The sequence below is a fragment of the Macaca mulatta genome, chromosome 12 (assembly GCF_049350105.2).
Source record: "Macaca mulatta isolate MMU2019108-1 chromosome 12, T2T-MMU8v2.0, whole genome shotgun sequence".
NCBI classification, from domain to species: Eukaryota; Metazoa; Chordata; class Mammalia; order Primates; family Cercopithecidae; genus Macaca; species Macaca mulatta.
In genome coordinates, this window is record NC_133417.1 from 94,691,692 (window position 1) to 94,704,741 (window position 13,050).

General features: G+C 37.4%; 1 protein-coding gene across 1 annotated transcript in view; it reads left to right on the forward strand.

Moving 5' to 3' along the window:
- The window catches only part of ANKAR (ankyrin and armadillo repeat containing), a 77,448-nt gene that overhangs the window by 26,789 nt on the left and 37,609 nt on the right, over nt 1-13,050 (forward strand). The window contains exons 7-9 of the mRNA XM_015110530.3: nt 333-552; nt 9,608-9,809; nt 11,511-11,719. Of these exons, the coding sequence (XP_014966016.3) occupies nt 333-552; nt 9,608-9,809; nt 11,511-11,719 (631 nt within the window). The remainder of the gene's footprint in view (nt 1-332; nt 553-9,607; nt 9,810-11,510; nt 11,720-13,050) is intronic.

Below are 13,050 nucleotides of genomic sequence, written 5' to 3' on the forward strand. Positions count from 1 at the left end.
ATTTCAAGTTTCTAGACTTCTAAATTAGGTTTTTCTTAAATCAGAGAAGGAACCCAATGATCTTCATTTGCTTTTAAAATATTTTAGAAAAAAATTAAAATAATAATAAGAAAAATTCCCCAAAATATTTTAAAAATTCTTAATATTTGCTTATAGCTCTAACAACTTTAGTCATTATCCAGTAAGAAACTTTCCACGCATGGATCTTGTGAAAATTCTACTTAATTTTCGCAGCATTCATGTGATTCTGTTAATATATTTCATGTCTTTTTTTCCTTAAACCAGACTTTAAGTGCATTTTGATAAACTGATTCTGGCCTTGTTAATTTTAGAGTATTCCATTTGGTATGAAGTCCGCTGTTGAAAGAGGGTTGTCTGCAGTTTTCCATACATTTAGCCGTAAAACCTCAAGCTCAACAATCAATGTTTCAGATGAAGCAGGTTATACTATTTTTCATCATGCTGCCCTGCACAACAGAGTTTCTATTATATGTCAACTGTGCAATGCTAACTTCAAGGTCAACCAGAGGCGCTTTGTTACGTTCGGCCAAGGTACCATAAAGCTTTTTAACCTAAAATGTTGTTATTTTATTTACCCTTACTCAGCATTAGGAATGCATGTCGATTTTAGAGCAGGTTAAAATTTGGTATTAATTAGAGCAAAGTTGAGGTTTTTGTTTCATTTATCTAAGAAGGGCTCCTTTTAGTTTTCTAAGTACCACTTATAACTATCTTATATAGTTTTATATTTGTTCATTGCGTCTCCTTCATTTGAGTATAAGCTCTAAAAGAGGGCAAAGATTTAGCCTACTTTATTTGCCTTGGTATCCTAGCGTCCAGATGAAAGCTTGGCTTAATGGTTGCTCAGAAAGTATTTGTTGAGTTAATGCATGGATGGGTGAAGGCAGGATATCATTTGATAAGGGCTGGCAAAATTAATATACACTGATATACTATAGAAATTCAGAGAACCACAATAGATATGACTGTCAGGTCCCAGTAGAACAATCATTCTTTATTCCAGGATCCTCAAACAGGGAATAGTTTCTTTATATTACATATATTTAAATTACATTTAATAACAAAAAATTTCTTTATAATAATAATATTTAGCATTAATAGCCCGTTAAGGTTAACCTCATTTAAACTTTAAAAGCTATTTTCGTGATTATTAAATATGCATGGACATTTTATAGTCATTGAAATAAATTTAGCTAGAATAAAAACAAATAAAATTGACAATGAAATTGGTGGCCCTGCATAACTGGAAAGGAAAATATAGATAAATTGTCAGGGGTAGGTGTAGTAGCTCACTGCTGTCATGCTAGCACTTGGGGAGGACGAGGCTGGAGGATCACTTGAGACTAGGAGTTCAAGATGAGCCTGGGCAGCATAACGAGAACCCCCTATAAAATTTTTTTTTAAAAAAACCTAGCCGGGCTTGGTGGTACATGCCTGTAGTCCTAGCTACTCTGAGAGGATGAAGCAGGAAGATTGAGCCTAGGAGTTTGAGGTTACATATATATGTACATATTTATGTAAATTGTGAGGAATGGCCAATGCAACAATATTGGCAATAAGAAGTGGTGATTTTATATTTAATGAAGTCAGCTATCTTAATAAGCTATGTTAAATTTTTACGGACACCAAAACAAAATGTTGTGCTTTAACCATATTGAATATCCATAAATTCTGTACTCTATCAGTATGATTAAAACATTTTGATATTCAGATTCTTCTGTTACTGAAAATATTCAATACATAATACATAATGAACCTAATTAAAGTAAGACACAATTCAATCACATTTAAATGCAATAGGTAACACTATTTAAAGATGTATTACTTTAAGCCTTTTTTAGTGTGGAAAAAGTCTTTGGTAAATTAAAAGTTTCTCATGCGCCCTTTGACTACTTCAGTTTCCATTTGCTGAGAATTGGGTAGATTTTGAAGTGTGGAAAACAATACTCTACTGCCAATATTATTGCTTAACCAACACCAATTGTCCCACCTGTGAGTTTTAAGCAGCCATTTGGAGGGGCAGATTTTCCAGGTCTGCTTTTATGCGTTGTCAGGTGCATATGACATGCCTGAATGACTTGACCAAAAGTTATTCTCAACACCGTTTGATGTAATCTTGCCAGATACATCTACATAGTCATTTTGTTCTTATTCATATGAGTCTTCTTGAACAACTTAGGAAACCGCTGTATATTAATAATCATACTTCTATGTGCATTCCCTTTTAAAACAGAGTCATCCAAAGTAGAAGTAAAAAAGGAAAGAAATGGTAAGACATAAATAAAATATTTGGTGCATTTAAAAAGGCTATTGCATATATTAGAACTTTTCTTATAGTATATAATCTCCAAAATGCTGTTGCATCAGAATGTTGCATAATGATGTTTTGTATTCATTTTGAAATATAAATTACTTTCTACTCATAGTTATTTATTGATACTCCTCTTCAGTTTGGGGAGTTTTCTCTTTTTTTTTTCCTGTGGAATTTGCTGTCACCTCTATTTTTTATGAATTCAGGCCCAAAAGTGGTTTCTACAACTTAAAAAAAAGAAAAGTTATTATAATATAATTTAGATATGTTGCCGTCTAGTGGCATTAACAATCTATGAGGTCTGAGGAATGAGTCATTTTTGACTGAGGTAGTAGACTTAACCTAAATGTTGGATACGGAGAAAAACAAAATTTTAAGAGGTTATACTTTCTGTGTCTATATTTAAGAGGCTATACCTTCGCACTCTGTATAAGAGAATTCAAAAAGGCTTTTGTTTTGAAGAAACTACTTTCAGTGACCTGAATTGTCAAGGGGGAGGGGATAGTTACTTAAACTGGCCATCTTCCGTTTGAGGAGGAGCACAGCAAACCTGAGATGACCTCAGAGAGGGAGCCCGACCTCATTCTTCCTCCTCCAGTCTCCTGCCAGGGCTACCCATTGGCAGATACTGACAAGGAGCCAGAGGACAGGGGTTGCTTTTTCTGCAGGTGCAGGAGAGCCAGAGTGGTAAAGGAGGTGAGTGGACCTGGAGCAGGATAAAAGGAAGCTTACCTGTCCCATCCACCCTGTAGAAATTTCCAGTTAAGTAACAATAGTGTGCCTCCTACATTATTGCTCTCTCTTTTTCTTTTCTAAGTATCACTTATGGCTACCTTATATACATTTATTTATTTAGTTAGTCTCCCTCACTTGAGTATAAAGCTCCATAAAGGACAAGGATTTGGTCTATTTTGTTAGCCAGTTTCCTAACACCCAGAAAAACACTTGGCCTTCATAGGTGCTCAGGAAACTTTTCTTGAGGGGTGTACATTTTATTGGAAACCTTAAATACTCTTCAAACAGAACATGTCTTCAATTAAGGCTCTAAGGTAGTCTACACAGAAAACCGAAGTTTTTCAGATTAGGGGCAAGGAGAGGGACAGTATAGAGGACAAATGCTTAGTTTGCCACAAGGACCCCTCATGATTAATGCTCCTCAGCCAGCTTATCAGCTTCCTTCTCCTTTTTAGGGTTTTTTTCCTCCTATCTTAGCATATTCATTATACTGCTTTTTACATTTTTGTTTTAGTGATTGCCCTAGAGTTTACAACATTAATTTACAATTATTCCAAGTCTACTTTCAGATGACACTAAGCTACTTCACAGATAGTGTAAGTACCTTATAATAACAAAATATTCCTAAGTCTTCCCACCTATCATTCATTTACTCATTTCACTTGTGCATAAGCATATATATGTTATGCATTTCATAAATGTCATTCATTTCACTTATGCATAAGCATATATAAGTATATATCTATATCTATATTCAAACCCTTTGTTGATAATGTTATTATTTATTTACTTATTTTGAGATGGAATCTTGCTCTGCTGCACAGGCTGGAGTGCAGTCGTGCGATTTTGGCTCACTGCAACCTCCGCCTCCCGGGTTCAAGCGATTCTCTCATCTCAGCCTACCATGTAGCTGGGATTACAGATGTGCACCACCACACCCTATATATTTTGTATTTTTAGTAGAGACAGAGTTTCACCATGTTGGCCAGGCTGGTCTTGAACTCCTGACCTCAAGTGATCCACCCACCTCGGCCTCCCAAAGTGCTGGGATTACAGGCGTGAGCCACTGTACTGGGCATGATAATGTTATTTTGAACAAACTGTTATCTGTTAGCTCAATTAAGACAAAGAGAACATTTTACTTGACCTTCATTTTTTTTTTTATTCTCCGATGCTCTTCCTTCCTTTATGTATATGTAAGTTTCTGACCTGTATCATTTTTCTTCTCTTTGGACAACTTCTTTTAACATGCCTTGCAAGGCAGGTCTACTGGTGGTAAATTCCCTCAGTTTTTGTTTGAGAAAGTCTTTATTCCTCATTCATTTTTGAAGGATAATCTTACAGGTTACAGAATTCTAGATTAGTGGTTCCATTATCTCAACACTTTATTTTTTCCTCCACTCACTTCCTGCTTGCATAGTTTCTGAGGAGAACTTGGGTGTAATTCTTATTTTTGCTTCTCTATTAGTAATGTGTTTTACTCTGGCTTCTTTTAGGATTGTTTTCTTTTTAAAATAATTTTTAATTTCTGTGTGTACTTAGTAGGCATATATACTTGGAGTATATGAGATTTTTTGATACAGGCATGCAATGCATAATAATTACATCAAAGTAGAGCATCCATCACCTCAATCATTTATCCTTTATGTTACATATAATCCAATTATACTCTTTTAGTTATTTAAAAATATACAATTAATTTTTTTTACTATAGTCACCCTGTTGTGCTAGCAAATACTAGGTCTTATCTATTCTTTCTCTTTTGTACCCATTAACTATCCCCACTTCCCCCCACTACCCTTCCCAGCCTCTGGTAACCATCATTCTACTCTGTATCTCCATCAGTTCAATTGCTTTAATTTTTAGCTCCCACAAATAAGTGAGAACAGGCAAAGTTTGTCTTTATGTGCCTGACTTATTTCACTTAACATAATGACCTCCAATTCCATCCATGTTGTTGCAAATGACAGGATCTCATTTTTCATGGCTGAATACTACTCCATTGTGTATCTCCATGAATGGATAAATTTTCTCTATCCACTCATCTGTTGATGGACACTTAGGTTGCTTCCAAATCTTGGCTATTGTGAATAGTGCTGCAGTAAATAGGATTATTTTCTTTATCTTTGTTTTTCTGTAATTTGAAAATGATATGCCTTGGTGTAGTTTTTTGTTTGTTTTGACATTCATTTGGCTTGGTGTTCTCTGAGCTTCCTGAATCTGTGGTTTGATATGTCACATTAATATGGAAAAATTCTCAATCATTATTGTTTTAAATATTTCTTCTTTTCCTTTCTCTCTTTCTTCTCTTTCTGTTCTTTTTTTCCCCCTAGACTTTTTAATTTATTTTTATTTTTGAGACAGGGTATTTGTTGCCCAGGCTGGAGTACAGTGGCATGATCTCGGCTTACTCCAGCCTCTACCTCCCGTGCTCAAGTGACCCTCACCTCAGCCTACCAAGTAACTGGGACTACAGGCCCATGCCACCATGCCTGGCTAATTTTGTTTATTTATTTATTTATTTATTTATTTATTTGAGACGGAGTCTGGCTCTGTCGCCCAGGCTGGAGTGCAGTGGCAGGATCTTAGCTCACTGCAAGCTCCGCCTCCCGGGTTCACGCCCTTCTCCTGCCTCAGCCTCCCGAGTAGCTGGGACTACAGGTGCCTGCCATCTCGCCTGGCTAGTTTTTTGTATTTTTTAGTAGAGACGGGGTTTCACCGTGTTAGCCAGGATGGTCTGGATCTCCTGACCTCGTGATCCGCCCGTCTTGGCCTCCCAAAGTGCTGGGATTACAGGCGTGAGCCACCGCGCCTGGCCTAATTTTGTTTATTTTTTATAGAGATGAGGTCTCACTATGTTGCCCAGGCTGGTTTCAGACTCTTGGGCTCAAGCAATCCTCCCGCCTTGGTTTCCCAAAGTGCTGGGATTACAGGAGTGAGCCACTGTGCCTTGGCTTGGAGGTTTCTACTGATACATCTTCGAGATTAGCGATTCCTTCCTCAGCTGTGTCTAATCTCTTTATAAGCCCATTGATGGCATTCTTCCTTTCTTTTACAGTGTTTTTTATCTGTAGCATGTCATTTTGGTTCTTTCTTAGGACTTCCATCTCTCTGTTTACATTGCCCATCTGTTCTTGCAGGCTACTTTATCCGTTAGAACCCTTAGCATATTAATCATAGTTGTTTTAAATTCCCTGTCTGATCATTCCAACATCCCTGCCATGTCTGGTTCTGATGCTTGCTCTGTCTCTTTAAACTACGGTGTTTGCTTTTTTAATATGCCTTCTAAATTTTTCTTGATGTACTAGGTAAAAGAAACTATAGTACATAGGCCTTTAATAATGTAATGGTAAGGTATAGTGGGAGAAGCATTCTATCATCTTATGATTATGTCTCAGTCTCTTGGTGAGCCTGCGTCCCTATACTTTGAACTTCACCAGTGCTTCTCAGTCCTCTCCCCCTGTCCCTTAGGCCAGGCAGGATGGTTAGAGGTGACTGGAGTTGAGCATTTCCCTTCCCTAGGTAGGTTAGGTTCTGATAAAACCCCAGCAGGTTAGGGTCTGATAAAAGCCCAATAGGTTAGGCTCTGGTAAAGTAGTTTCTCTTGAGAGCAGGTCTTGTTAAGAACACACTGTCTTGGAATATTTCAAAATGGTTCCTTTTCTCCCTCCCCCGGCTGGAAGTATGAGGGGATTTTTCTTCAATATTCACCGTAAGGACCTGATAAAACTCCTAGAGGTAAAACACATGAAAGCATGGGGCCCCACTATGATGGATCCTTCTAGAGTTTTTAACTCTCATACTTGTCCACACGGAGCTTCTAGCAATTGTGAATTAATGTTAAGGTTTTCTTATTCCAGTAATGATTCCTTAGAAAGTTTCTGCTTGTGAGTTTCTGCTCTACTAAGTTATGACTCTCTGAATCCACTTGTCTCTCCAATTTTGAGGGTATCAGTTTGCCCATTACCTCCCTTATCTGACAAACTTAAGGGCTGTTGATTTATTTAGGGTTGGTTCAGCTTTTTACTTGTTGTTAGGATGAAGTGGTGACTTCTAAGCTCCTTAAATCCTGGACCAGAAACTGGAAGACTAAACAATAATTTTAAATAAATAGATTTGGATCAAATTTTATAGACTATCAAGGCTATAATATCAAGCTCCAACTATGAAGGCAGGACACTGGATGTTTCTGATGGCAGAGATTTAATGAAAACAGTGCTTCACTGAGGAAATATCTTTTAAACTGAGAAATGATTAGGAGTTAGCTAGATCCTGGTAAGGGAGGAATTGTTTGGGAGAAGGAAGGTGTCAGAGAACAGGAATAGTCCAGGGTGACCAGATAATTCATCATCCATATCAGGGAGACTTGAAAGTGAAAGGGCACTATTAATAATTATGCTAGCACATAATTATTTAAACTATTTTTTTTGCTTTTTTAATATGCCTTCTAAATTTTTCTTGATAGCTGAACTTGATGTACTAGGTAAAAGAAACTATAGTAAATAGGCTTTTAATAATGTAATGGTAAGGTATAGGGGGAGAAGTACTTGACCAGTACTTTCCTGGGTAACCTGCGGCGTGTGATTATGCTACATTTGGGGAGCTACAAGAAAGCCAGAATGAGGAGAACAAGGTATGCATGGTTTTACTGGGAGGTAGGTGAAGAAGGTAGTTGTAGCTGGTGCTTCAAGTTAAGTTGGAGCCAGTGGATCCTGTCACTGTTCCTCATAATCAGATGGCCTTGAGAAGCCATTGAACAAGGAGATGAAAAGATCAGATTTATGTTTTGAAAAACTGGGTTGGATAAGGGCAAAACAAGATGGGGATAGCAGTTGGGAGATGATTATGGCTTGGATTAGGATGGTAGTGGTGGTAGAGATGGGTTCTAGAGATTTTTAGACTTGGTGATGGGCTGGTTATGGAGAAGGAAATAAGAGGGAGGTGCCAAAGAGTCTTCCAGGTTTGTGGTCTGTACAACTGGCTGGATCATCATATCTCTCACTGATTTAGGAAGCAATAAAAGAGAACCAGGTTTGGAGGGAAGGATAGTAGTTCAATTTTGAATATATTAAGTTTGAGGGGATGTGTGAAGATGCTTTACGAGATGTCAAAGATATAGATCTGCAAATCAGAAGAAATCAGATCTAGAGACATAATCCTTGGAGTCATCAAGTTGTATATGGTAAGCAAAGCCACTAAGAAAAGAAAACGGCCCAAGATTGAGCCTTAAAGTTCATTTGGATAGTAGGACAATGAGAAGGTTCCAAAGGAGACTGCCAAGGAGTAACCAGTAAAATTGGACAAAAATTGGGAGTGTGATATCACAAAAGCCAAGAGAAGAAATTATTTTAAATAGGAAGAAGTGGTCAATGGTGTAAAATACTATTGAGAAATAAGTAAGATGAGAAATGAAAAATGACAGTTGGACTCTAGTGAGAATTCATTCACTATCATGAGAACAGCATGGGGGAACTGCCCTCATGATCCAGTTACCTCTCTCCCTTGACATGTGGGGATTACAATTCGAGATGAGATTTGGGTGGGGACACAGAGCCAAACCATATCACATGGTAAAGGTATGAATTGCTATTACGCTTTGGGAGATTAATTTGGTAATATCTATTACCAGTAATAATGATACTGTTGATGATTATACAGTTTAACCCAGCAACTCCCAGTTTTGGGATTTTTTTTTTTTTCTTTTTTCTTTTTTTGAGATGGAGTCTCGCTCTGTTGCCTAGGCTGGAGTGCAATGGCATGATCTCTGCTCACTACAACCTCTGCCTCCCAGGCTCAAGCGATTCTCCTGCCTCAGCCTTCCAAGTAACTAGGACTAGAGGCATGCGCCACCATGCCCAGTTAAATTTTTTTTTTGTATTTTTAGTAGACCCCGGTTTCACCATGTTGGCCAGGCTGGTCTCAAACTCCTGACCTCAGGTGATCCACCCGCCTCAGCTTTCCAAAGTGCTGGGATTACAGGCAAGAGCCACCGCACCCGGCCCATTTTTGGGAATCTACCCAAATAATAAATATCTATGTGCACTGGAAAAAAATAAAAGAAAAATGCCCATTGGATTTAGTGACATAGAGGCCTTTGTGAACATATATATATATATATGAATTTCAAAGGATCTTATCTTCAACTAAAAAACATGAGTAAAATGGAAAATAAACAAGAAATAATTTACCATAAGACTATTTTACACATTTACTTAAATTTTCAAATATTTAACATTTTATTTTATTCAAATATTTAATATTTTAAATGTTACTCATTCTTCTTTGCTTATAAAGAAATACAGATTTTAAAAAATTTTTGTTTTTTGTTTTTTGTTTCTAAGTATGGATTTTTAGCGGTCGGGATTTTTAATCCCGAGTTAAAGGAATATAGGGTTGTCTAAATGTTTTTTTAGTACTTACTTTGGAGATTTTATACCATACAATACTAAGCTCTGTGGATAGATATCAATAAGGCATTTAGGTTTTTTTTTTAGGAATGTTAGTGCTCTGATCACTGAAGTAATTGTCCATCCATTCTAGGTCCAACACCTCTACACCTTGCCGCACAGGCTTGCTCATTAGAAACAACAGTCTGTCTACTGTGTTCCAAAGCTGATTACACGCTTTCTGAAAAAAGAGGCTGGATGCCAATTCACTTTGCCGCTTTCTATGACAACGTTTGCATCGTTATTGCTCTCTGTAGGAAGGATCCTAGTTTGCTAGAAGCTGAGGCAACAGCTGAGTAAGTCATTAAGCATTTATATCAGGTTGAGGTTGATGTCTAGGCAATAATAAAAAAACAAGAAGAAAGAAAATTAAATAGAATATAAATTTCTGCTTTTCATGGTTTGCCGCACACACTGCCATTAAAAGGCGATAGGCATGGGTGATTTGAAAGGTATGTGAGGCTTACTTTGCTGTCCTTTCTACTCACTGTCTCCTTCTACCATTTATCATTAGAATTTCTAAAGACAAGAGCTTCTATTAACCTATGCATGTTTTCTGGAAGAATAAAGACTAATCCCTGGGGAGTTTTTCCTAACCTTGTTCCAGTAATATGGTTCTGCAGATTAATTTTTCATGTTAAATGCTTTGCTTAGTGCCCTGGAAGAAGCCTGAGACTAGGGAGGAGAGAGTTGCTCTAAACTGGATCCTACACAACCAGGAGGTAGCCCTAGGACTTCGGATCAAAGGGGACAGGCTTTGGATTACAGGAGAAATATTTAGTGATATCTGGAAGAGAAATACATTAAAAAGAATAAAATAACTTTGAAATTAAAAAATCCCAACACTCTTTTGTTTTACAGTTTAGCTGCGGATCAGCATTTAGGGTAAAGGTGTAACTTCTCCTAAAGGTACATTCTTGGCTAGAAATCTAAAGACCAGGTCATTACTTTGGATCTCTGAGCCTGATTTAGGCATAGGTTCATTCAGGCTTTTCTAGGTCTTCGAGTAACCTTTCCACTATTATTCAGTGGTTTAGGGCTAGTATAACGGCTTGACAGTATAAGAGACATCAGCTTCCTCTTGTTGCTCTGAACATGTGGAAGCCACTAGAGGAAGCTGGTGTCCCTCAGATGGCAACTCCTGCTTTCACCATGATGTCTGGCCATGAGAAGAAAGAAGAGGCCAGGTGCGGTGGCTCATGCCTGTAATTCCAGCACTTTGGGAGGCCAAGGCAGGTAGATCACTTGAGGTCAGGAGTTTGAGTCCAGTCTGGGCAAAACCCCGTCTCTACTAAAAATACAAAAATTAACCGGGTATGGTGGTCCATGCCTGTAATCCTAGCTACTCTGGGGGCTGAGGCATGAGAATCACTTGAACCAGAGAGGCAGAGGCTGCAGTGAGCTGATGTCGCACCACTGCACTACAGCCTGGGCAACATAGTGAGACTCTATCTCAACAACAACAAAAAAGAAGCAGCAGCATCTGGGAAATGTAATATTGTACTGGATAGCCAAACAAAGTATTTTCACTATCTAAAAATCAGATAATGGGTTTTCGAGCAAAACTGTTAGTTTCTGCCACAATGAGGAAGCTGGGATTTGAAAACTGGACATGAAGCAATGGGTGTAATTAATTCCTGAGCCTCAGTTATATCATTTGTAAAATGGGCTGATGATATTCGCCTTGCTTTTTCCTTCACTTACAGAGTAGTTGTGAGGCTTAAATAGGACAGTGTATTGTAAGAACTTTGTGCATTATCATCCTCCAAACAAATTATAAGGCATGACAATTAAGTTGGGTGGGTAGGGAGCCATAGTAAGGATGGCATGGCAAGGGAGGCAAATCAATTCACATGTAGAATACAGAAGATGAGAATTCCTAAGAACAAAAGGTGGTGGTGTAAGTCAGACTGCCTCCAATTGCAACTTGAATAGTTTTACAAAAAGTAAATTTGACACTCTATGTGTGTTTAATTGTTACGTTTCTTAATTTTTAGGAATCAGTGCACTCCACTGTTACTTGCTGCCACTTCAGGAGCACTGGACACTATTCAGTACCTGTTTTCTATCGGTGCTAACTGGAGAAAAACAGATACTAAAGGAAATAATATAATCCATTTATCAGTGTTAACCTTTCATACAGAGGTTCTCAAATATATAATAAAATTAAATATTCCTGAACTCCCAGTGTGGAAAACTTTGGTAGGTGAGTATAGAGTATAATCTCTTTATAAATACATGTTCTGATTATTATTCAGTTTAATTATTGATACTCTGAGAGAAAACAAAATAATACGTGCATTATATTTTAAATATTTAAAAATCATGAAATAAATGTTTTATTAAGACCAGAAATAAAAATACAAATAATAAAGAGCTGCATTTTTGTGTATGCAAACGTAGTTTTGTTTCCAAGTTAAAATCAAAGATCTGTGACCCAAACAGACTATATTTACACAATTATATTTATTTTTATTTTCCAACTTTTTCCAGAAGTTCGAACATCTTCTTCATAAAAAAAAAAAAAAAGGAAAGAGGAAATTTTAAGTGAAAAATATTCCCTCCAACTTATTCCTTGCCTCCTAATTTTAGAGACAAATTTGGCAAAATCTTTTGTTATATTTTGACGAATGTTTTGTGAAAAATTCTGCTGGAGATTTTGTTTTCGTTTTTTTTTTTTTTTTTTTTTTCAAATTTGCATTCAGTCTAGCCAAAATAAGGGTAAGGGTCACTAGGTCGATTATATGGACATATCTAATTTTACTCCCTTTCAAGACCCCCCCCCCAAATTACATGGAGATTAAGCAATACTAATAATACCACCAGCAGCAGACAAGCATTCAAGGGAAAACAAGAAAGGATGCAACAGCAATAAAATACTGGAAGATGGAAACAGAAAGGCAAGACTTAGGACTTAGCCAGCCAGAGAAAATCATTCCAAGCCAACAGTGGGAAAGCTGAGAACCTCTTGGACTCACACCATAAATCCTCAAAAGGCTTGAGAACTGGCAGTGCCCGTTAGGAGTGCTCTCCTCAGAGCCTAACTAGGAAAGACCTAAAGATGCAAGGCTAGAATTCTCCCTAAGAAATAGAAAGGAGAGGGACCCGGGAAACTGGGAACCTTACCCAAGCGTAAAGCATAGGGAATTTCAAGGAAGACAGCAAGGGGAAGTTCCAGAATGGAACTGTGCATCCAGTCTAGAGGAAAAAGATGGGAGGAATTATCAGTAGGTACAAGGAAAACTAAGCAGATGAAATACAGCAGTCTCCCCTTCTCAGCAGTTTTTCTTTCTATGGTTTCGGTTACCTGCAGTATAGGACAATAAGATATTTTGAGAGAGAGGGATAGAGCACATTCACATAACTTCTGTTATTGTATATTGTTGTAATCTATTGTTAGTTATTGTTAAGCTATTACTATGCCTACATACTTTATTATAGATACGTATGTTCAGACAGTCTGGTTTGACTTACAGTTTTTGACTTTATAATTGTGCAAAAGTGATACACAATCAGAAGAAATTGTACTTGCAGTCC